General features: G+C 41.2%; 1 protein-coding gene across 6 annotated transcripts in view; it reads right to left on the bottom strand.

The window, feature by feature from the left end:
- Positions 1-1,377: 1,377 nt before the first annotated feature.
- Positions 1,378-24,131, bottom strand: part of coil (coilin p80) — a 57,402-nt gene continuing 34,648 nt past the window's right edge. For 5 of the 6 annotated variants that reach the window (XM_049560208.1, XM_049560206.1, XM_049560205.1 and 2 more), the window contains 6 exons: positions 21,545-22,523; positions 17,550-17,639; positions 14,503-14,550; positions 14,331-14,400; positions 13,894-13,982; positions 1,378-1,801 (listed from right to left, as the gene is read on the bottom strand). In XM_049560208.1, the coding sequence (XP_049416165.1) occupies positions 1,754-1,801; positions 13,894-13,982; positions 14,331-14,400; positions 14,503-14,550; positions 17,550-17,639; positions 21,545-22,523 (1,324 nt within the window). In that variant the 3' untranslated portion in view covers positions 1,378-1,753. Of the gene's footprint in view, positions 1,802-13,893; positions 13,983-14,330; positions 14,401-14,502; positions 14,551-17,549; positions 17,640-21,544; positions 22,524-23,691; positions 24,003-24,131 lie in introns of those variants that run through there. The other variant, XM_049560207.1, reaches the window with a different exon arrangement.

Raw genomic sequence — 24,131 nt, 5'->3', positions numbered from 1 at the left:
ACCTGGAATTCTTGAGGGGCGGGGCTGTGTGCTGAAGAACGCTGATTGGTGGAACACACACTTGCAGCGCACTTCCGTGTCAGTGTGGCTCCAACTTTATTTCATTTCTACAAGCTTCACCTCGTTTGTGTTTTCAATTAAGGATGGGTACTGAAACCTGGTACTAAATTAGCCCCGGGGCTAAATTATCAAAGACCGTAGTATTGATAAGCGCTAACGGTATCGGTTCTTTTGTGCCGGCGCTGAACTCCTCTACATCCACACGTACACGCACACACCAACATGACACAGTAACTGCTACCGACACTGTCACTAACGTTCTGTCTTGCACAAGGACAGCACGGTAGTTCAGCTGATAGCTAATTGTTACTAGTAAGCTCAAATGACAGATGTCTGTATGTAGACTAACTTAGTTTGACACATATCTTAAAATACTTTAAAACTTAGCTGCTGGCTGAGACAAGACAGCCCCAACTCTCCCTACCAACACTAATGTTACCATGTTACAGTACCAGCCAATAAGCTGGCGGAGCTAAATACAGGGCGAACGCCAAATCATCTACGTCATCATCCTGATTTGAATACATTTTCTGGAACTTTGAGGTGCGGTGGAAACACAAACCACACAGATTACCAGGAATTCTTTTACCCAGGTACATAAATTCCTGGTAATAAAAGTTCCTGGAAATGTTGGTGGAAAAGGAGCTAATGTGTGTGTGAATGGGTGAATGTGACTTGTAGTGTAAAAAGCGCTTTGAGTGGTCAAATGACTAGAAAGGCACTATACAAATGCAGCTCTATTTAGTCCATTACAATTTACCATTTATGGCATACTTCATTTGACATACTATTAATCTTTTCTTGCATACTAAATAGTATGGTAATATCAGTATTGTAACACCCAGTGGATTTCTGAGTGTGCTGCTGATGGTCATTTTTCTCCAACAGTGCGATGTAATTTAAATAAACTGACTATGATGGTGAGGCAGCTCCAAAAAGATATGAATAAACAAATATTAAATAACTAAGCATTTTGCTCTTATGTTGATTTCTCAGACATTCTGAAGTCGCAGTTTGATTTAGTGTTTGACACCTATAAGTACTAAATCATTTCCTGCTAGTATAAAACGGCAAATTTGGGGGACAGCAAGGGATATTAATATTTTCATATGTTATATGTAGCAAGTCTAATTTTCAATTTACCATCTCATAACTCTGGAATATTAGTATACTTTAGTATACTTTTGACTTTTCTACATAAAAATTTGACCTACTACTGTATCACCATTTTCTAGTTCTAGCATTCCTACCATTTTTTTCTTTTCCTGGCAGAAATGGGTGTTCATGAGAGAAAATTTCTAAACTGGAGTAACACACTTGACATCTATCCTGAGTTATTTATTAGAAAAACTGTTTATACAAGACTGAAATCCCACTACATAAAAAACAATCAAACAAAAAACAACAGCATTTCATATCTAACTTCAATTCAAATGCAACAATTATAACATTTGTCAGTGCTTACAACTGCAGTAGCTCTTCTGTGCAAAATGATGACTTATTAAGCACAGAGAAGATAATATATTCAGCGACTATTATATCCCTTGGCTATCTTATGCAGTGTACAGTTAACTTAGCGGCAGTTAACAGCACTGGAGCACAAGTTGAAGGATCCTGGAATAAAGTTCACTGAAGAAAAGGTAAATCCATGTTGCCAAGCTACAATATGTGCAAAGTCACTGTTTGGTCCCATTTAAATGATGAGCCTTGGTTCCAGCAGGGAGTCCCACCATTCTGTCACCTGTGGGAGGAAGTAAAGACATTATTTACACTATGATTATGCTAAGATTACAACAGAATCTGCACAGACATTACAGGAAACAATGACTGGCTAACATCTGCTACTAGGGATGCACAATATTTTTTTTGCCAATATCCAATATGCTGATATATAACAACTTATTTGACCAATAATTTAAAAAAAAAAATACTGCTATCAACATATCACTTTCTTCCCCACCTAATTTTAGTGATCATCAAGTCTCTTCTGTAGTGGAATTAACATCATATTATGCATGCAGACTCTTAGCGTGATGACCCACCAGCAAATGGAGACATAAAATAGAATGCTTTTCAACGTATGTAATATTCATTCATTGTGCAAACTAAGAAAAGGGATTTTGGCTGATTCTAATAGCTCATTTTAAAGCCAATATCAGCTAGGGGTGCACGATAACTATTGGGCCGATAACAGGAAATCATTATGTCATTCCGATAAGTCCGATATCATGACGAATAGCCCCGATAACGTATATAATGGCCTGCAGTGAATGCTGCATTCAGTGACGTCGGCATATTCAGAAAAACTCTTTCAAGTCAATAAGTAATTTATTCCATTGAAATATTTATGTATTAAAGAAGAGTGATTTATTTATTCTCTCTCTCTCTCTCTCTCTCTCTCTCTCATAGACAAGTCTAACTTGTTCAGTGCAATCATTTTCTATATTTATTTATTTTTTTTGAACTTCTGGAATGAACTTTTTCAGTTTGTAATCCTGATGCATGTATTTGCATCAGTTCAAGGGTCCTTTATTTTTATATCAGTAAGTAATGCACCTTATTGACATTCATTTGAGATATCAAATAGTCTTTTGTTTCATATCTTTTCGAAAATGTTTGAGATGCTTGCCAATAGTTTTTCATTGGAAAAAGTAAATATCTCTTAATTTAAAGAGTCAAAATGATGAGGTATATATGTATATATATTTCTACAGTACAGGCCAAAAGTTTGGGCGTGAAGGCAAAGGGGCCAAAAAGTGCTAAACACCTCTGGGAACTCCTTCAAGACTGTTGGAAAACCATTTCAGGTGACTACCTCTTGAAGCTCATGGAGAGAATGCCAAGAGTGTGCAAAGCAGTAATCAGAGCAAAGGGTGGCTATTTTGAAGAAACTAGAATATAAGAGGTAGTCACCTGAAATGGTTTCCACTTCACAGGTGTGCCTTATCAGGGTTAATTAGTGGAATTTCTTGCTTTATCAATGGGGTTGGGACCATCAGTTGTGTTGTGCAGAAGTCAGGTTAATACACAGCCGACAGCCCTATTGGACAACTGTTAAAATTCATATTATGGCAAGAACCAATCAGCTAACTAAAGAAAAACGAGTGGCCGTCATTACTTTAAGAAATGAAGGTCAGTCAGTCCGGAAAATTGCAAAAACTTTAAATGTGTCCCCAAGTGGAGTCGCAAAAACCATCAAGCGCTACAAGGAAACTGGCACACATGAGGACTGACCCAGGAAAGGAAGAACAAGAGTCACCTCTGCTTCTGAGGATAAGTTCATCCAAGTCACCAGCCTCAGAAATGGCAAGTTAACAGCAGCTCAGATCAGAGACCAGATGAATGCCACACAGAGTTCTAGCAGCAGACCCATCTCTAGAACAACTGTTAAGAGGAGACCGCGCGAATCAGGCCTTCATGGTCAAATAGCTGCTGGGAAACCACTGCTAAGGAGAGGCAACAAGCAGAAGAGATTTGTTTGGGCCAAGAAACACAAGGAATGGACATTAGACCAGTGGAAATCTGTGCTTTGGTCTGATGAGTCCAAATTTGAGATCTTTGGTTCCAACCGCCGTGTCTTTGTGAGGCGCGAAAAGGTGACGGATGGATTCCACATGCCTGGTTCCCACTGTGAAGCATGGAGGAGGAGGTGTGATGGTGTGGGGGTGTTTTGCTGGTGACACTGTTGGGGATTTATTCAAAATTGAAGGCACACTGAACCAGCATGGCTACCACAGCATCCTGCAGCGACATGCCATCCCATCCGGTTTGCGTTTAGTTGGACCATCATTTATTTTTCAACAGGACAATGACCCCAAACACACCTCCAGGCTGTGTAAGGGCTATTTGACCAAGAAGGAGAGTGATGGAGTGCTGCGGCAGATGACCTGGCCTCCACAGTCACCGGACCTGAACCCAATCGAGATGGTTTGGGGTGAGCTGGACCGCAGAGTGAAGGCAAAGGGGCCAACAACTGCTAAACACCTCTGGGAACTCCTTCAAGACTGTTGGAAAACCATTTCAGGTGACTATCTCTTGAAGCTCATGGAGAGAATGCCAAGAGTGTGCAAAGCAGTAATCAGAGCAAAGGGTGGCTATTTTGAAGAAACTAGAATATAAAACATGTTTTCAGTTATTTGACCTTTTTTTGTTAAGTACATAACTCCACATGTGTTCATTCATAGTTTTGATGCCTTCAGTGAGAATCTACAATGTAAATAGTCATGAAAATAAAGAAAACGCATTGAATGAGAAGGTGTGTCCAAACTTTTGGCCTGTACTGTGTATATATATATATATATATATATATATATGTATGTGTGTGTGTGTGTGTGTGTGTGTGTGTGTGTGTGTGTGTTATTGGTTATCGGTATCAGCCTTTAGGAGCTGAAAGTTATCGGTTATCAGTATCGGTTTAAAAGAAAAGGTAGCGTGCATCCCTAATATCAGCCGATACTAATGACGTGCCGATATTATCATGCATCCCTATCTGCTGCTCTCTGTAAATGAAGCCATTTTTGTCAGTCCCACTTTCTCCTTTTTGTATACTGTAAGTAACCGAAAAGAAGGGTTCACTGGGTAAATGCTCTAGGGCTGCTTGATTATGGAAAAAATCATAATCACGATTATTTTGGTCAAAATTGAACACAACGATTATGCAAACGATTATCTGAAAGACGTGATGACTTGTATTGTTTACACCGCGGCATGTCATTTCTGTCTCTACATGGTCGTGCCTTTACAAACCTCCTCTGCTCTCTGTATCGCACACGCCGGAGTTTGGCCACACACGCACGCACGCACACACACACACACACACACACACACACACACACACACACACACACACACACACACACACACACACACACACACACCACTCTCGCTCTCCCTCGGCCATTTTTCTGCACGCTAATTTTGAAATCTTCTGTGATCACCTGCCCCTCGCATAACATCTCCAGGTGTCGGTGACCAAAAATTGATTTCATTAATTTTGAAATCGTTTGACCTCAAAATTGTAATCGCAATCACCAGACGATTAATTGCACAGCCATAAAATGCAACCACTCAAAGTAGAGGGAAGGGGAAAGAAGGGGCTTTGACTGCTTTTGCTGACTGCCAGTGTCATTTGGGCTGTCTACTGTCAAACAATTCAATCTCAGTGTCCCTGTTGTCATTTCATAAGGCACCCTAGGGAATAAGCCGGTGGTTGGTGACATGTTTACTTGAGCATTTGTTTGAAATAAAGGGTGTGCCCAGTTACCATGTGGTCCATGGAAACATCAGCTTACCTGCACTAAGATTTAATTCCAGGTGTGAAAAAAAAGTGCACGTGAATTGCCTGGGGATGGTACTGAATACCTTAATGTATACATCCCCCAAGATCTACAGCATTCACACAAATATTGGGTTATTGGCCTGATTCTGTCTGCACTAGCCTATACATGATCACAACCAGTCCCATGCACGGACATTCTTGGGAGCAGGTGCTAAAGCAAAAAAAGGGAAACTTCTCTCGTGATTATCAATTTAAAAAATAAATGATATACAGTAACAGGTTTTACTTACTTACATATTTATCTGAATACCTGTACAGACAAGGGTGTCATTTTGTTTAAACATTGCATGGGACACATATGAAGTGGGAGGGTCTGGGGGTCCTCCCCAGAAAATTTAGAGCCTCAAACACTTAATTTCCTGCTTTCTGGTTATTTTTTCTGCATCAATTAATGGTGGAAATTATGGTCTTTATTTATGTAAAGGAAAACACAAAATTCAGGTGGAAGGTGACAAATCAAAATAAAATATGACAAAATATACTGCAGTAGCACTTTATACTGCTTTCAAATATTTATTCTCCTGGAGATTGACTTGTCTTTTTTCCTGCCAAAACTTCACACATATGATGACAGTCCAGCCCTGAAAACATCTACAGAGGAATTTTGAATCACCGCCATAGAGCCACCTACTGGCAACAGAAAGTTACTTTATACATTCTTTGATGTCCCTCTTCTAGCAGGTTGATCAGACCCACCTCAAACTTGCTGATCTTAGACCCTGATGATGCTTAAAAATGAAGCTTTTGAGTTTTCATCAAACGCTGTCACCATGGCGCCGCCTTGTTCGCCATTAAACACTATGTTGTTTTGAAGGGGCAAGGGATACTTGAAAACTCACCAAACATGGCATACACTTCACGTCTCAAGTCCTGTTGTCTGATGTAATTTTTTTGCTTTGATGCACCAAGATGGCTCAACAGCGCCCCCTACAATATTTCAATTAAGCAGCCCCCAAAGCTGCTTTGACATGCATGTATGAAACTTGGTAGGCACTAGGGCTGTCAACTTATATTCTAAATTCGAATTTGAAAAAAAAAGTGTAAAAACTCGATTGTGGAGAGAAAAAAAAAACACCACTGCAGCTGTCCTCTTTGCGAGTGGGCGTTGGCCTGGGCCGCTGCACTGAAAGCACTGGACAAGCGGTTCTGCTCCCAGCTGTTGTCTCTGTCACCTGGCTTGACACATCCGCTCGCGGCTCGCGCAGAAAATAGACCAGAGCTGGCCACGGAGCTGTGCGGCGCTTTGATGCTCTTCGCAGCGCTTCCATGAGCGGTGTGGCCTGACGGGTCAGAGAGGGGGGCGAGCGAGAGGTCCGCGGTCGTTTATAATGTAATGTTATAGATAATTGTTTTATGTGTTTTAATGTGTAGGTATGTAAATGTTTTCAAAGACGTTTATGTTGAAATTAAAATACCTACAAGTAGTTATGTTTCCTTGTATTAATACATATACAAGTATGTTTCCTTGTATTAGTTTGCCCCCTTGTGGACATAATGCGGGAAAATTTTTTTTTTTGAATGGTTCGAACCTATGAATTATTTTTAGAAGGAATATTCGAATGTCATTTTTGAGCAATTTTGACAGCCCTAGTAGGCACCTGTAACATTCCATAACGTACAAAAAAGCCTCTTGGACCCATTGCCTAAACCCAACAGGAAGTCCACCATTTTGAATTTACTTGTGCCACTTTTGTGCATTTTTGCCCATTTCCAGGGCTTGTAAATTAACGAACTTGTCCTACAGATTTAATCAGATTTTCTCCAAACTTGGTTTATGTGAGCCTGACTACGTTGCGACCAAAAGTTATTAAAGGATCTGCCCAATGTTGAATGTCGTGCCTGCTGCCGAGTGTTGAATTGTGAGGTCTCGCCATGAAAAACTTAAGTGCTATAACTTTGGCGTAAATGGTCCAATATCCACCAAACTACACATGATTCATATAAGTCCTGCCCTGAAAACATTCATATGACCATATTTCCTGATACTCATAGTGCCACCTAGTGGTGACAGGAAATAGGTGTCATCAAACACTTATCTTTCGATTTATGTCAAGGTTATATGCTGTGGTGTATATTTGACGTATAAAAACAAGATGTATAATTAGTGCGCTCTCCAACTCCCTCTAGTGGAAAGAGGAAGTGATACAAAATGTGAAATATGTCATTCCAGCACTGTATCAAGGATATGCCAAGTCACTCCTGCATTTGATGTCTAACTTTGACAAAAATGAATTGACATGTCAGAAGGCGTCCTGCCAGCCCCCCTGAGTTGCGTGAAGGTGCGAGGGCCTGTTCATCGCTGCTTGCAGCTTTAATTGTCATTATTATTGTTATTATTGTTATTTTTATTATTATTTTCTCCAATGAATTGCCTTTTTGGGAGACTTACCATATCCCAAAACTCATGAAATTTTGCGGATATATCACGGCTGGTAGAAAATTTGATATTTTAAGGGTCTCATTCTTGGTGCCAAAAAATGCCTATAAGGAGCGCCCCCTACAAAATTTTGAGGAAACAGCCCCTGAAGCTAGTTTAACCTACGTGTATGAAACGTGTATGAAACTAAACACTTTACTCCTTAACCACTGAGACAATTGTCACAAAACTTGTAAAATATGTTGACATAAGGATCTGAATCATATTGTGAAAGTTTGATTCAAATCAACCTATAGGGGGCGCTACACATGCAAAAAGTTGATATCTCATAATCAGCCAGAGATATTTGTACGAAACTTGTTTTGCATCATCTTGGGTCATGTCTCAGTCGATGCACAAAATTTGAAAATGATTGCATAAAGGGGGCGTGGCTTATTACATTAAAACTAAATTTCAAGACAGTCTATACTTCCAAAAAAATCATAATAAATCACTAATGTGTTCTACACAGCTGAAAGTTTTTTCAACACATCCACTGAATGGTGACAAAACTTTGTTGCGCTGCAACCTATAGTCTATTCCATAGACTAGCCCATTTTTGGGGGTGCTGAAGCACCCCTACATTGAATCCCAGCACCCCTAAAATTTGAGAGTTTTTTTTTTTTTCTTATTGTATGTCCCTTTTTAACAAGCTAGAAAAGTGTCAAAACCATACAGTACTTGGTTGAAACGTAATGTTTTAACAACAAAAATACAGCAGCACCCCCCCTCCCTTTTGCCTCAAAAATGGCTTGATCCACCCCATCCCTCCCACCTTTCCCCGACTCGGGCTCTGAGTGCTCTATCTGCACAGAGCAATGCGCTGCCTTTCAGAGTGGTGTAAGTACCTGGCTTAAACCAGGATATGTGGCACATTTCTTAACTTCTAACTTCTATATGGAGTGTGGACTGGTGGCTGGAGAGGTGCCAGTTCACCTCTTGGGCACTGCCGAGGTGCCCTTGAGCAAGGCACCAAACCCCCCAACCTCTCGGGGCGCCTCACCAAGGACAGCCCCCTCACTCTGACATCTCTCCAATTTGTGCATGTATAGGTCCTGTTTGTGCATGTGCGTGTCTTTCGGACCTGTGTGTAATTGACAAGCAAGAGTGAAAACATTGAATTTCTCCTCAGGGGGATTAATAAAGGAAATAAACTTAAACTTAACTTAAACTTCTACCACTCAATACCAACACATTATTATCATTACCAGTTATCATTTTTGCTGCATTTAATCGTAGGTCACTGTTTATGTTGTTAGGTAGGAGTTAGCTGACGTTTTTTCTAGCTAGGAAACGTTACAGGTGGTCAGTACCACTGTCCTCTGTTTGAATTGGAATGAGAGAAGCTAGCTGTTGTGTCATGTGCATGTGTTAATATTAAAGCCAAGGTGCTACTGACTAGCTAACTGACTGGATGCCCATTAACATTATAACTCCTATTGTGTGTGTGTGTGTGTGTGTGTGTGTGTGTGTGTGTGTGTGTGTGCGCGCATACATTGTACCATAGGCAGGGTTGCCTCTCTTTTATTATTTTATTATTATTATTATTTTGTAGATGTCAAGCACTTTTTTTGAAGTGTATTTTTATTCATGTATTTGTATTATATAATACAGACAAGAAGGAAAAAGGCAGAGACAAACATTGAATAAGTCAATTACTGTTAATGTGTTAATGTTACATGTTGTGCATTGCATTTCAAATGAAAGTCCAAAAAATAAGTCCAAGGTCCATTTTTGGTATTTTTGGTACTCACTATAAGGGGCTGGTTTACTCCAGAAACATACGTACTGTTTATGTGTATGTTGAGGAGCTGCTGTATCAAAATGAGTTATCTTCCCCCAGAAATTAGGGTTACGATATGTTTCTTTCATGATTCCAATCCATTCCTCTTTTGCTGTGGCTCAGCATTTAAATAACCTTTATCAGATTTGATGGTTTAGTCTCAAACTTTGCCAAAAAGTGTTGTACTTTTCTTTAACAAATGTGGGAATGAAATTGAGTTAAAATGTACAAAACAGTAAAATTTATCTTGCCTGGCCGGGCAGCTCTCTGGGTGCTCAGCACCCCTAAACTGTGATCCTAAAATCGCCCCTGGTCTATTCAGAAGTCGTTACTCTATATTTTTAAGAATATGCTAAATTAATTAACATCTATATCTCCAAAAGTCTTCATCTAAATGCAACCACTTTTGTCACAAACATTCTTTGGATACTAGATGACACATGTTTCAAATGGTGTTCAGATTGGTTTAACGGTTAGCTCACAGTGATGTTCATTATCTTGTTGTAATTTGTGCTGTATGCACATTTTCTATTTCATCTAATTTTTAACCAAATGGCACCACAATATTTGTCAGTATACCTGAAATAAGCAGAATGACATGAGATTTTTTTCAGAATTTTATCACCAATGCTTTAACTGTTATTGATATCTGATTGCTTTTTGAAGATATTTACCAATGAACTTTCCAGGGGGCGTGGCTCAGCAAATGACTTACAACGTTTGGACCAATCATCACAAACCTTGCCAGCAACGTCTTAAGAGATTCCAGGCGCATATCCTTAAAATTTCATTCAAATTGACCACTAGGGGGCACCACAAATAAAAAAAAAAATGGGCATGCAGTAACATACAGTACAGGCCAAAAGTTTGGACACACCTTCTCATTCAATGCGTTTTCTTTATTTTCATGACTATTTACATTGTAGATTCTCACTGAAGGCATCAAAACTATGAATGAACACGTGGAGTTATGCACTTAACAAAAAAAGGTGAAATAACTGAAAACATGTTTTATATTCTAGTTTCTTAAAAATAGCCACTCTTTGCTCTGATTACTGCTTTGCACACTCTTGGCATTCTCTCCATGAGCTTCAAGAGGTAGTCACCTGAAATGGTTTTCAACAGTCTTGAAGGAGTTCCCAGAGGTGTTTAGCACTTGTTGGCCCCTTTGCCTTCACTCTGCGGTCCAGCTCACCCCAAACCATCTCGATTGGGTTCAGGTCCTGTGACTGTGGAGGCCAGGTCATCTGCTGCAGCACTCCATCACTCTCCTTCTTGGTCAAATAGCCCTTACACAGCCTGGAGGTGTGTTTGGGGTCATTGTCCTGTTGAAAAATAAATGATGGTCCAACTAAACGCAAACCGGATGGGATGGCATGTCGCTGCAGGATGCTGTGGTAGCCATGCTGGTTCAGTGTGCCTTCAATTTTGAATAAATCCCCAACAGTGTCACCAGCAAAACACCCCCACACCATCACACCTCCTCCTCCATGCTTCACAGTGGAACCAGGCATGTGGAATCCATCCGTTCACCTTTTCTGCGTCTCACAAAGACACGGCGGTTGGAACCAAAGATCTCAAATTTGGACTCATCAGACCAAAGCACAGATTTCCACTGGTCTAATGTCCATTCCTTGTGTTTCTTGGCCCAAACAAATCTCTTCTGCTTGTTGCCTCTCCTTAGCAGTGGTTTCCTAGCAGCTATTTGACCATGAAGGCCTGATTCGCGCGGTCTCTTCTTAACAGTTGTTCTAGAGATGGGTCTGCTGCTAGAACTCTGTGTGGCATTCATCTGGTCTCTGATCTGAGCTGCTGTTAACTTGCCATTTCTGAGGCTGGTGACTCGGATGAACTTATCCTCAGAAGCAGAGGTGACTCTTGGTCTTCCTCTCCTGGGTCGGTCCTCATGTGTGCCAGTTTCGTTGTAGCGCTTGATGGTTTTTGTGACTCCACTTGGGGACACATTTAAAGTTTTTACAATTTTCCGGACTGACTGACCTTCATTTCTAAAGTAATGATGGCCACTCGTTTTTCTTTAGTTAGCTGATTGGTTCTTGCCATAATATGAATTTTAACAGTTGTCCAATAGGGCTGTTGGCTGTGTATTAACCTGACTTCTGCACAACACAACTGATGGTCCCAACCCCATTGATAAAGCAAGAAATTCCACTAATTAACCCTGATAAGGCACACCTGTGAAGTGGAAACCATTTCAGGTGACTACCTCTTGAAGCTCATGGAGAGAATGCCAAGAGTGTGCAAAGCAGTAATCAGAGCAAAGGGTGGCTATTTTGAAGAAACTAGAATATAAAACATGTTTTCAGTTATTTCACATTTTTTGTTAAGTACATAACTCCACATGTGTTCATTCATAGTTTTGATGCCTTCAGTGAGAATCTACAATGTAAATAGTCATGAAAATAAAGAAAACGCATTGAATGAGAAGGTGTGTCCAAACTTTTGGCCTGTACTGTATATCAGACTAAAAATCAGAAATTGATTGTCCAATCATTACAAAACTTGCAGGCTCTGTCAAATAATAATTATAAAATACGTGTATTATTGTAAAATCGGTCAACAGGGGGGGCCACAAGTTCCAAATAAGTGCAAAGGCCTTTCACAAAATTTGGCCATCAATCAGTGAGGATTTTATCAAACGTTTTCAAAATGTTTCTGCAGTTAACCAGTAGGAAGCAACAGTGTTTCCAAACAAGAGTGGGCCTCCTAAAGATTTGGATATGAATGAATAAGTATCTGTCTGAGTGTCATAAAACCTGTTGGTAATCTTTAATGCAGGTGTCCTGAACTGTCAAAGGTCTTGATTCTACCCAGCTTTCAAGTTTTGAATGTCCATGCTGGCTCGAACCCCGGAATTACCGCTTGTGGCTATATTTTTTCTTGTTGTTACTTTACCATCAGAACCCTTCAATTTAACCCATGATCCAGCTAAATGCTTTACTGTCTGTTTGTTCAGAAATAAAATTAAATTCACATGATTTAAAATTCAATCCACAGCCCAACAATGAAGTATGTGTATATGAGAAAACCGCTGTGATTTCATTAAATAGTCACGTAAAATACTTAAAATTATCTGCTAAATAAGCTTTAAATATTCATCAAGAATCCCAGAGAACAGACGTCTGCAGCTGCTGCAGCTTCATGCTCCTTCTCTCCTTCTCTGTGCTCTTGGCACAAGGCATATGCAGCACCAAACCGCATTTCCAGTTTATTTACATGAATTACCAGAGCCATGGCATGGGAGATCTAACATTATTTTGAGTTGAGTTTTGTTTTTAAAGACATGCTGAAGTGGGGAAAGTAATTCGGCGTCTGTCTTCATGCACAGCAGGCAGTTGGTGAGCTGGAATCGGCCAGAGAGTTGGAGAAAGATGGTGTGATTTTACGCCAGAATAGCTTACTTGTAGTTAAGCTTAATGGTGGGCTATTGCCTAAGTTAGTCTAGCTGTATGAGATGTTTTAATAGTAGTTTAATCTCATAACAGTTACAAATAATACCAAGGTTTAGGGCAAACACTATCGTTATCTGGCTGGCCATGCAGGCAAGTCAGAGTGAGACATGATGCTGCTCTGCAGGGTGCTCTATATAAGTGTGTTAATTGTAGTGACTGTGACAAGTCAAATGCAGCTGTCAGACATTATAACACACTTTCAATGGAGAATTTATTATATAGGCCAAATTAAAAAAAAAAAAAGGTAGAAAAAGAAATAGAAACGTCTCGCAAACAAGGGCCACTTATCTAGTCAGAGTTTAAAAGGGCAGGTGCTTGAGGACCACCTGGGGTACATCTGTACTCGTGCCTGACCACACACGTCTTTTTTACATTCTTTTTATCTTCCTTGTGGTCTAATGTGGTCATATCTAGTAACTCAAAATGTACAGAAATTAGACCTTTCCTTATTAACTTAGACTTCTACGGAACCTCACTCAAACACCTCAGGGTCAGCTGCACCCATTTTTGAAGAATAGTCTTCAAATACACTTATCTTCTGCCTGTTTAACATTAAGGTGAGAAGACTGATAACAATCTGTGTCTGTGCATTAAGTCCAGGATATTTTTAATATTGGACAGACCCAAGCTAGCTGTTTTCCCCTGCTCACAGTATTTATGCTAAGTTAGGCTAACCATGTCCTGATTCCCATTCTGTAATTAACACACTGGCATGAGACTGATATTCTTTCATCTCACTGTGGAAGAAAAGCAAAAATGTATATTTCCCATAAGGTTGAACTATTTGTTTAGGTAGTACTGTTTAAGAGATTAAGCTTAGGCTTACCCGAGAGCCTCTGGACACTGCATACTCCACACTCTTTGAGCCATCTAGGTTTTGATAGACCAGGTCGAACTTGCCAGGCTCTACAGGATCTGAGGGAGAAGCAGCAAGTTCATGTGTCCAACATACCTGTCAATCTGCTCTGCTCCTGCTAAGTTAATAACATAAAAAAAAGTCCTGACTGTCCTCTAAAACTAAATGAGCAGTGACCTTTCCGCCCTTTATCCTATATTAACCACAACACTGTACATTCATGGTAGGCTTGCTGTGATATGTAAAAATATAAATGATTCTACCACTGTATTATTTTGCTTGATGCTGAATAAATTTTCCAGCTGAGTTTTAGAGGGAAAACTGATCTTTTTTATCTTGACATATTAACTTTAGACATTTTAAAATGTGAATAATATTGTATGTGCCTGTGGTGAAATGATCCCTACCTTGAGAGATGTTAAGTAGTTCCAGCTCAATCTGTTTGGTGGTTGGGTCAAAGCTCACAATCTTCCCCTCCTAAAATGTACAGTAACGTGGTCGCTCAGTTTGGTGACTCCAGTTGAATGAACAAGACTTTGTTATGACAGTATCTCCAAAGTCAGACATGATTACTCTCACCTTATATCCAGATACCTCTGGTGTGTAGTTCTCAGTCAGCTCCAGCAACTTTGAGCACAGATAAAAAGGAACAGAGTTAGGAGATGAAGCTTACAGCTACACTCAAAATTCTCACCTTTGCACCATCCATTGACTTCATTCGTGGTAAATCCTTTCTTAGGAGGCAATTCTTAACTTGCTTCCTTCATATCTATTTTGCTGGAAGCTACTGTCTCTGCTCTGTGACGTAGACTTACTCCTACTGTCTGTCCCAGTGCATGTCTTGTAGTGGGGGAAAAGAGGGCTTGGAATCTGCTGCAGACTGATTTGGGTTTAGGGGGGGCTGAGGGCTTTATCATGAAGTAAGTTCAACAGAGCCAGGTTCTCTCTGCCTGAGCTGGCTCAACAAACCTAAAGCCTCAGTCAGCAACAATGGGTACCACAAAGAGGGCTTTCTGTTTCAGACTATGTGCACACTCATGTCAAACGACACATTCAACTCGTCATTTGACACTTAGAAATGATCTATTTCGTGTTGCCTTTCTTCTGTCTTTGAATATTAAAAATTATTACAGTAAAAAGCCAAACTGTTGTTACAATCAATAACTGCATTCATATTAACAATAGTGTGAACTCATAGGTGAATATATTCATCTCATCAATTCATTTATGTCTAATTTGAAAGCTGCACAATTTACAGCTCTGAAATTTAAAACTTGATGCAGCAAGCTTAAATGTCACACGGAAGAACTGCAGTTACTGTCCCATAATGAAGAAGACATACTAATCACCTATGTTTTGGGGCAAATCAAGGGGAAATGAATTTTACTGATTGAATAGGCTATTATCTATGATAAATACCAACAGACTAATCAGTTTACTAATCAGTGCTCTATCAGCTTTAATATACCAGCAGTGTAAAATGGACTTCAACAAGTCAACACTGAACATAATACCTAATCCAAGGTGGTAACATTATGGCGGTCTAAAGGAATTATATCATATGCATGTAAATCCTGATTAACAGTGAACAGTATGCTACCTGTGATTCTATAGAAGGCTTCTTTTAGAGCCAGCATGGGTAAATGGACCAGAGAACACAAACACAATCAGTACTTCAGTGAGGGCAACATCACCCCTACAAATAAAATAAAACCAGATTCTCACTCAGATTTTCTCCATCACTGGTGGCGCTCCTGTGTAAAACAATACAACATGATACATACAGTAAGTGCTACTGTGACTGCAAGGCTTCATTCAGGGGCATATATGTAATGTTACGGCCACAGAAATAGAACAACTGTCATTCTGTTTTTATGGTAACAGCTCGACAAGTTGGATAAAGTGCATTTATAATGTATTCCCTCAACTGACAATCTTTATCAATCATAGATTAAATAATAATTATAGTGTGGTGCAACTTTAAAGAGTGATGAAAGGCCCTTTATAGTCAATTTCAAGCTTAGACTCAGAACTAAAACTGGTCCCGACCATGTTAGGTCTGCAATATAAGTTGCCATGGTGATCTGGCCAGGTTCAAAGAATGTCACTTTCATAGGACAGAATACTCTGGCTTTAGACTCAACATACCTCACTAAGACACTAATTTTGCTTCGTGGTACACCCCTCTAGTCTATCTAAGTGTTTTCAAGACTAGATTAAAGCTTAAAGATGCTTTGACTATTTTCCTCAATGTGATCCATGTTTTTCATATATTTATGCTGTGATCTATAATTTTATTGTCTGTAACTGTTACATGTTGTATGTTTGAATCTTTGTCACGTGCTGTTGCCTGCTAAAGCCAGAATACTCTTGTGAAGGAGATTTTTAATCTCAATGAGGCATTTCCTGTTTTTGTTGTTGCTGATTTGATTTGTTTTTTAAGTTAAGTTTCTTACTTTCACTGATTTAACACCACTACTTTTCTTTTATTGGTAGCAGATCTGTTAATGTAAGTAGCTTGCTGACATAGGGACTAGTTGGTGAACTACCATGGCTGGAAGGCTATCTACTAACATGCTTGCCAGCCTGGGACATGCTAGTGCTGGTCTGTTATGACAGCTCTCAGAGCCTCTCTCCACTAGCATTTTGTCTGAGGACTGAATATAATAGCTAGCTTGGTTAGCTTGGTCAATAACTTCACAATTTATTCAAAAGATGTGACTGTAACATTGTAGTGGTTCCATAGAAGTTAATGGATTTTTCCACAACTTGTTTAGTCTAAAAAATATTAGACAATTGTGAAAAATGCGGGCGGCACGGTGGTGTGGTGGTTAGCACTGTCGCCTCACAGCATGAGGGTTGCCGGTTCGATCCCGGGCGTGGGAGCCCTTCTGTGCGGAGTTTGCATGTTCTCCCCGTGTCAGCGTGGGTTCTCTCCGGGCACTCCGGCTTCCTCCCACAGTCCAAAGACATGCAGATTGGGGACTAGGTTAATTGGTAACTCTAAATTGTCCATAGGTGTGAATGTGAGCGTGAATGGTTGTTTGTCTCTATGTGTCAGCCCTGCAATAGTCTGGCGACCTGTCCAGGGTGTACCCTGCCTCTCGCCCGATGTCAGCTGGGATAGGCTCCAGCCCCCCCGCGACCCTCAAGAGGATGAAGCGGTTAGAAGATGAATGAATGAATGAATGAATGTGAAAAATGCCCATGGGAAACTGCGGTGGGCATTTTTCACAATTGTCTTCAAAGGTCTTCATTAGTCCAACAGACAGTTTTAAAAAAAATCAGAGATAATCAAACTACAATCAAAAAAAAGAAGAAAATTCTCACATTGGAAAAAGTAAAAGCAGTTGCTTGAAAAAAAAAAATTGAACAAACAATTTTGTTGGTTATTCAGTTTTATCAGTGGACTAACCAATATTCTGTATAATGGCAGCTCTGCTGGGTTTGCACTTTCCACTTTTTTTCTTAGGACAACGTTTCACAACTCTATCCTACACTATACATCATCTCTGTTTTTGTTAAACATTTTGTTCCAAACTAAAGCTAAACTGAACAGATCAGCATGTAGGTATGCACTGTCAATACCAGAGCAGATACACTGTAGCTATTAAGACTAGACTTACCTTGAAGGCAATCTTCTGCCCCACCTGTGGAGGAGCAGCTAGCAAGGGCATAGAGCTGTAGTCCTGTTTGGGAGCACCTTCTGCACCGTTCTAGACATGAGAACCCAAGAGATTAATAATGCCTTTTCATACACAGTGTTTCCTAATGAACAGGCAATACCATGACCATGTTTACATCTGCAGAACTGGTATCTGAACTGCCAGTGAAGGGATCCCTCCACCAAATACCGCTTGTCCAATCCTAGCTTAGCAACCGTATCTAGGCAGGCCTGTTAAACCTAATTTCCACTTGGGCGCTCGACATTTTTGATGAGTGTGACCCAACAGAATTCATGTATTTTTGACAGAAAAAAATGTCACGTGACACTTTTCTTTCATATCACGCACCAGGAGAATCTGCTACATTGTGGACGTCGGACGTCATATTTCGCCTTGCAATGTGATTGGCAGTATTACTATTGTCACCATGGAGATAGGAGATTTCAATGCACACTGACTTAAACCTGCATTCAGTGTTTCTGTCCACAGAAGCAGCCATCTGTCAGCAGTCGCTCCTGCAGAGCTGAGAGAACAGAGGCTGGTCAAACTGCCTTCACCAGTCTGACTGACAGCAGACATTTACTGAACCTAAATAGCTTTCATGTCAGCACCACAGGAGGAAATTAACAGTGTGATTCACTGATTTTATTTCCCCTGTCCACCATAGACAATGAAGGAAATCTGCTGCTTACAGACGGACTGGGAGCTGATCAATCAATAAATATAGGGTCATTAAGTTAAAAACACATATACAGCCAGATATCTGTGTGATTTAAACAGCTGTCTGTGCAGATTATGCACTAAACGTGATAGACAGACTCAGACCATAAAATGCAGGGGGTCTCTGGTTACCATGGAAACGAATAAACTTTTACTCTAGCATAAACTGAAAATGTCCCGCAGCTCTTTAATTTCTGTTGAACAACACTTTTCAAAAATGTTGAGCACCCGACCATGAATCTGGCTGTAAGCGTTATTTTCTCCACACATAGAGGCAGTGGGCCTGAGGGTGTAGTAAGAGCTATACTGTTTGTACAATATGTTTGTGAGGTGCTAACATTAGCATTTGCAGCCAACTAGCAAACTACAACTTTCAGTGATAAATCCATCACCATTAACATTTTCGACCAAATCACAATGTTTATTTATATAACTTCTGGGTAGAAAATCCTTGCATCATGTTCATAAAATCAAACTGCCTTGAGCAGACGTTGCCTCAGTTATAAGTTTTTAGCCACGTAAAAAAGGCTGTCCTAAGAAAATCAAGATCAGTTTAAGTGTAATATACTTAGAATATTTCCACCACTTTATCCTGCCGTAACAAAGTTTTTTCTGACAGGTAATTAAAGCCGTTATCTCTGAGTCACCAGACTCCACTGACAAAAACGGTCATTATATATTGCAGAACACTTTAATTGTTGGTGTACTGCAGCCTCCATTGGTTAGCGTGTGAGGTAAAGCAGAGTAAATATTCAAATATAGCCTACACTTACACAGATATTGATCTTTTTGGGTGGCCAAAATATGTTTTTGTGCAGCTCCGTCCACAGCAGTACATTGTTTAGCTTCCGTGCCAGTAGATTTGGTTTGTCAAACATGATAACAAAGCAACAGAGTACATTAAACAAGCACAGCAAAAACACTGGATAGGTCGGACTGCCATGTTTAACTATATACCTTTTAATGTTACAGTTGTGGCTGAAAATGACAACAAATTGCCAGAAATATAACCAACTGCCAGTTTTATACCTAGAAGTGATTGTCACCATGTCACGATAATTTGGTCTACGACACTTACCTTTCTGGAAATTTTACGCTCTTCTTTGTTCACATTAAAATGCTATTAATAAGCTGACGGCACACTAAAATGTAAGTCAATTCCACTACAGATACAAACTCATAATTTTACCATTCTCATATGGTTCTAAGAAAATTCTGACCAATCATTAGCTGAGTGTTAGCTGTCTTCCCCACATGGAGGCCTCCAACTGACGTAACCACTCGCATAACAGGGACGCTTGTGGATATAAACTTTTCTAACAATGGCAGACAAATGTGGACCACCACTTCCGCCTCCAGCCACTCCAACAGGTAGATCAGTTGGCAAAAGAAGGAATATTGCAGAAAAAGCTAACACTAAGGCCTCATTTACACTGCAAGCGATGTGTTCGTGTAGTGCTCGCGAAGCGGTCCACAAATGGCGGCAGCACACGCTAATTCACACCAAAACCGAACAGACGCATCATGCAGTGGCCGCTGCTGTCCCATCAAAATACAAACCACACCCGAACAGTTGGTAGTGGTAGTGCACCCTGTTTGCAAATCTCCAATAAACCCCAAAGAAGAAGTGAGTTTGGACCCAAAGCCCAGGGTGGACAGGTTCGCACGCCAGTGATTATTCCAACGCTTGGAGAATTAATATTTAGCACTACAAATGGGTAAGTACATGAAACTTATTCCTGTCAGGTCTCGCTTGGTCAAGGGGGAGATGTCTACGGTGGCCGAGAGGGGTCACAACACACGCAAACTCGTGTTTTTTGTTGAATACTGTGACCATTCGTTCACACCTCGCGCAAAAAAATCAGTCTCTCTTCTATTTTCAAGCTTGTTCGCAAAAGCAGCGCAACTCGAGCAGTGCGTAGAACAGATGCGGTGTGAATGCTCTAACCTGTTGACATGCTCACCGAAATGAAAATGGGAGTAAACAGAGACAGTTCACAAGTGCTACGAGAACGCATCGCTTGCGGTGTAAATGAGGCCTCAGAGAGAACTTGATGCTCAACATCGGCTCTGCTTTTGAGCGATGATGAACACTGATGCAGCTTCATCCTGAGCTAAAAAGGGACGAGATGGTCGCAGAGTTTCTGCTGGACAGGTATTTTCAATTTGCCTCGAATGTAACATAGGCTATAATGTTATATATGATAACATAGCATCCAGTTGCTAACGGTTAGCCTACTGTAGCCTAACGTAGCCTGAGCCTCTGTATTACGTTCCTTGCTTGTTGCCAGTCATCAGTACTATCTAACGCAAGTGTTTACATTCATTCATTCATTCATTCATTCATTCATCTTCTAACCGCTTCATCCTCTTGAGGGTCGCGGGGAGCTGGAGCCTATCCCAGCTGACATCGGGCGAGAGGCAGGGTACACCCTGGACAGGTCGCCAGACTATCGCAGGGCTGACACATAGAGACAAACAACCATTCACGCTCACATTCACACCTACGGACAATTTAGAGTTATCAATTAACCTAGTCCCCAATCTGCATGTCTGGACTGTGGGAGGAAGCCGGAGTGCCCGGAGAGAACCCACGCTGACACGGAAGTGTTTACATTATATTATAAAACTCATCAGTCATCACTGACCCCGGATAAGTTTGACTGTGCAGGACGGGTAACGTTATGTTTAGTTTGCTTCTAATATAACATATAACATTATATGACAACACAGCATCCAGTTGCTAATGGCTAACATTAGCAATCAGCAGCATGTTTTACTCCTCTTCTCTTCTCTTCTCTTGGCGTGTTACACTTGCTCTCCTCTTCCGTGTATCTAATGTTACCTTGCCAACGCCTACGTCTATCATAGACGTAATAAGGACGTAATGGAGGAGGGGGGTGGGACTTTGGATGGAGGCGGGAGTTGTGGATGTTCAAATTTTTTCTAAGCGCTGTGTGAAATGCAAGAAAGGTAAGAGTTGCTTTAACTGCATTTTTACAATGCAAGTGTATAACGTTTAACAAGCGTAGCAACAATAACTAAGGGGCTGGACCTAAGGGATTTATTTTTTTCTTACAAGAGACACAAAGTATCTTGATCTTAAAGATACAGTTGGTGTCAGAAATCAGAAACCTCAAATGCTGAACTAAGCAGGTGCTAAAATCCAAATTCTAGTATCTCACAGTAACTACATTCAAAATCACAGACATATGTACAGACACCTGCAGACAGACCTGGAGGACCACTGACACATTGCTCAGTGAATCAGTCAGGCAGGATGGCTCCTTGGCTCTATTATAGCTGATTACCCCTCTACTTCCACCCCTTCCCTTCTCTTCAGGACCACCACGCCTGGTTTGCCTGGGGTTACGGTCTTTCCGAGATCCCTGACTACCCACACCGCGGCCTGGCTGCTGCATTGGCTGTCGGATTACGAGCTCAATCTCCTCTTCACTGTCTGGATTACAAGGCACCATGAATTTATCATGAAGGGGCACCACTGTGCTCCCAGTCTGATTCTGTGCACGGTCTGTGGACTGCAGGACGGGAATAATCTGTTGAGACTTGGAGAGATCACTTATTCTTCCTTTGGGGGTTGTGGAGGTTAAACACTTGTTTTTTGGTGTTTTTTTTACAGTGGTGGACTCATCAGAGGAGGAGGAGGTTTCTGAAGAAGATGATGAAGGAGGGTGTGACTTTGGCTGGACAGGTTTGGTGGTTGGAGGTGCCTTGGAAGCAGCATGGTTGGAGGAGAGCATTTTCAGTTCTGGTTTTTGGGCAGCTGTATTTTTGGGAGCTTCATCCTCGTCGCTACTGCTGCTGGTGGAATCTGAAGAGGAGACATTCTGTGCCTTTGCTTGGGCTACTGGGGCCTTGTTAGAGCTTTTAACTGACTGGACGACTCTAGCTGGGGGGCTTTTGGTAGAGGCAGCTGATTTGGGTGTGACAGTAGGGCCATTTGCCTGGGCCATCTTTCTTTTCTTCTTTTCCTCTGTCTTCTTATTCCTCGTTTTGCCTGAAGCCTGCTTGGTATCCCTCTCCAGGCTCTCCTTACTCCTTGTTTCCCTCTTTTTGTTCTTCCATTCCACGTTAACTCCATTTTCTCCTGACCCATCCTTCTCTGTAGTTCTCTGTCTCTTTCTGCAGTTTTCACTTGCTGTACTTGGATAGCTGCTGTGTCCATTCACCTGAGCCAGACAGTCCACCTTCACCCTGGCAAATTAAGAAAGAAAAAGGGTTACAGAATATTTTCAGTATACACTTTTTTTTGTTACTTTGCCCAGAGACAGATGGAAATATTCCATATTGACCTTATGTGTCAAAGTTAATGACCTTAAAATATCACATTTTCTTCAGGTGCCATGGTCAAACAAAACATCTCTAATGCCACTGATATGGCCAGCTTAACCTTTTTTGTTTCATGGGAAAAAGAAAATCTTTTCTACCTTTTCAAACACAGTTAGGAAAGGATGTGAGGGGGAACCTCACTGTTGCGCTGCTGCACTACTGGTTAGCCTCCAGGCTTCAGTAAGTTTGATAATTACTAGCAAGCCATGGGTTTTACCCATCAGAGTCCACACCGTGTTCAAGTTAGTTTAGGGCTAGATTTTGATATTTCTGCCCTTCAGGCTTGAACCCATAATAAAGCTGGGACTCTCTGGAGCCTTGAGGGCCTCCGAAATGTTCAGGTGACTGTTGGAGCTGGAGCTGGAGCTGCCTTGGACCAAGACGTTCATTGCATGAACATGAACGGAAAACGAACCCCGTTTTTCATTTGGGGGTTCCCGGTCTAGACCGATTCACATCTCCATAAACGTTTAAACCAAACATGTAATGTACTCACCTCATAGGCACAGATGTTAGGAAGGTGTACGGGGGTTGCTGTGTGTTTGTATATCCGTTATTGTTCAATAAACATACATTTTTATCTCGGGATGTCTTGCAATACACCTCCCAACCGCTATGGTGGCGCTGTGGTGCAGTGAAAAGCCGGTGCACTCATTCATTGCAAGACGAAGAAGGGGTGAAGAAAATTTCAAGACATCCCGACATAAAATGCATGTTTATTGAACATTAACGGATATACAAACACACGGCAACCCCCGTACACCTTCCTAACATCTGTGCCTATGAGGTGAGCACATTACATGTTTGATTTGAACGTTTATGGAGACGTGAATCGGTCTAGACCGGAAACCCCCAAACAAAAAACGGGGTTCGTTTTCAAGACGTTCATGCAATGATCGTCTTGGTCCAAGGCTAGAGCTGGAGCTGCTAAGCCCACACCCACCCACGATCTCAGTATATATGAACTAAATGCAGCCCCGCGAGCGTCGCAGGGGTGGGCCTACCCCATGAGTGACGATGGTCGCTCGCGTACCTGACACTGTCGTTATCCCGCACCACGTAGATGCTCTCTGTGTGCGGCAGGTAGCAGTCTTCTATGAACAGGTTGAGGATTGTCCTGCGGCTGAACTCGAACTTCTCTCTAATGGTGCTCTCAAGATCCGCTACCACGCGACATGTGTTCAGGTCCACGAGCAGCCAACACATGCGGCAATCAACGACAGCCGGCGGCGGATAATCAAAGTGTAAACGCAAGCGGATGAAATTGTTTCTGTGAACAGCCATGACGAGTGCCACACCGGACCTCGCACCAATACACTGCTTCTGTTCCGCCGGCAGCAGGAGTAGTCTTTCCGGTCTGGAATTTCAGGATAAGAGTGTTAAATCCATCGGTCCATAGGATCATTAGGGGCTGTTCTTTACTAGTCAGAGGAGGTGTGACCTCTTCTTCCGCTTCTTCTCTCTTTGTTTTTT

Source organism: Epinephelus fuscoguttatus, linkage group LG19 (genome assembly GCF_011397635.1).
Source record: "Epinephelus fuscoguttatus linkage group LG19, E.fuscoguttatus.final_Chr_v1".
Classification (NCBI taxonomy): domain Eukaryota; kingdom Metazoa; phylum Chordata; class Actinopteri; order Perciformes; family Serranidae; genus Epinephelus; species Epinephelus fuscoguttatus.
This window is presented reverse-complemented; position numbering and strand designations above follow the sequence as displayed.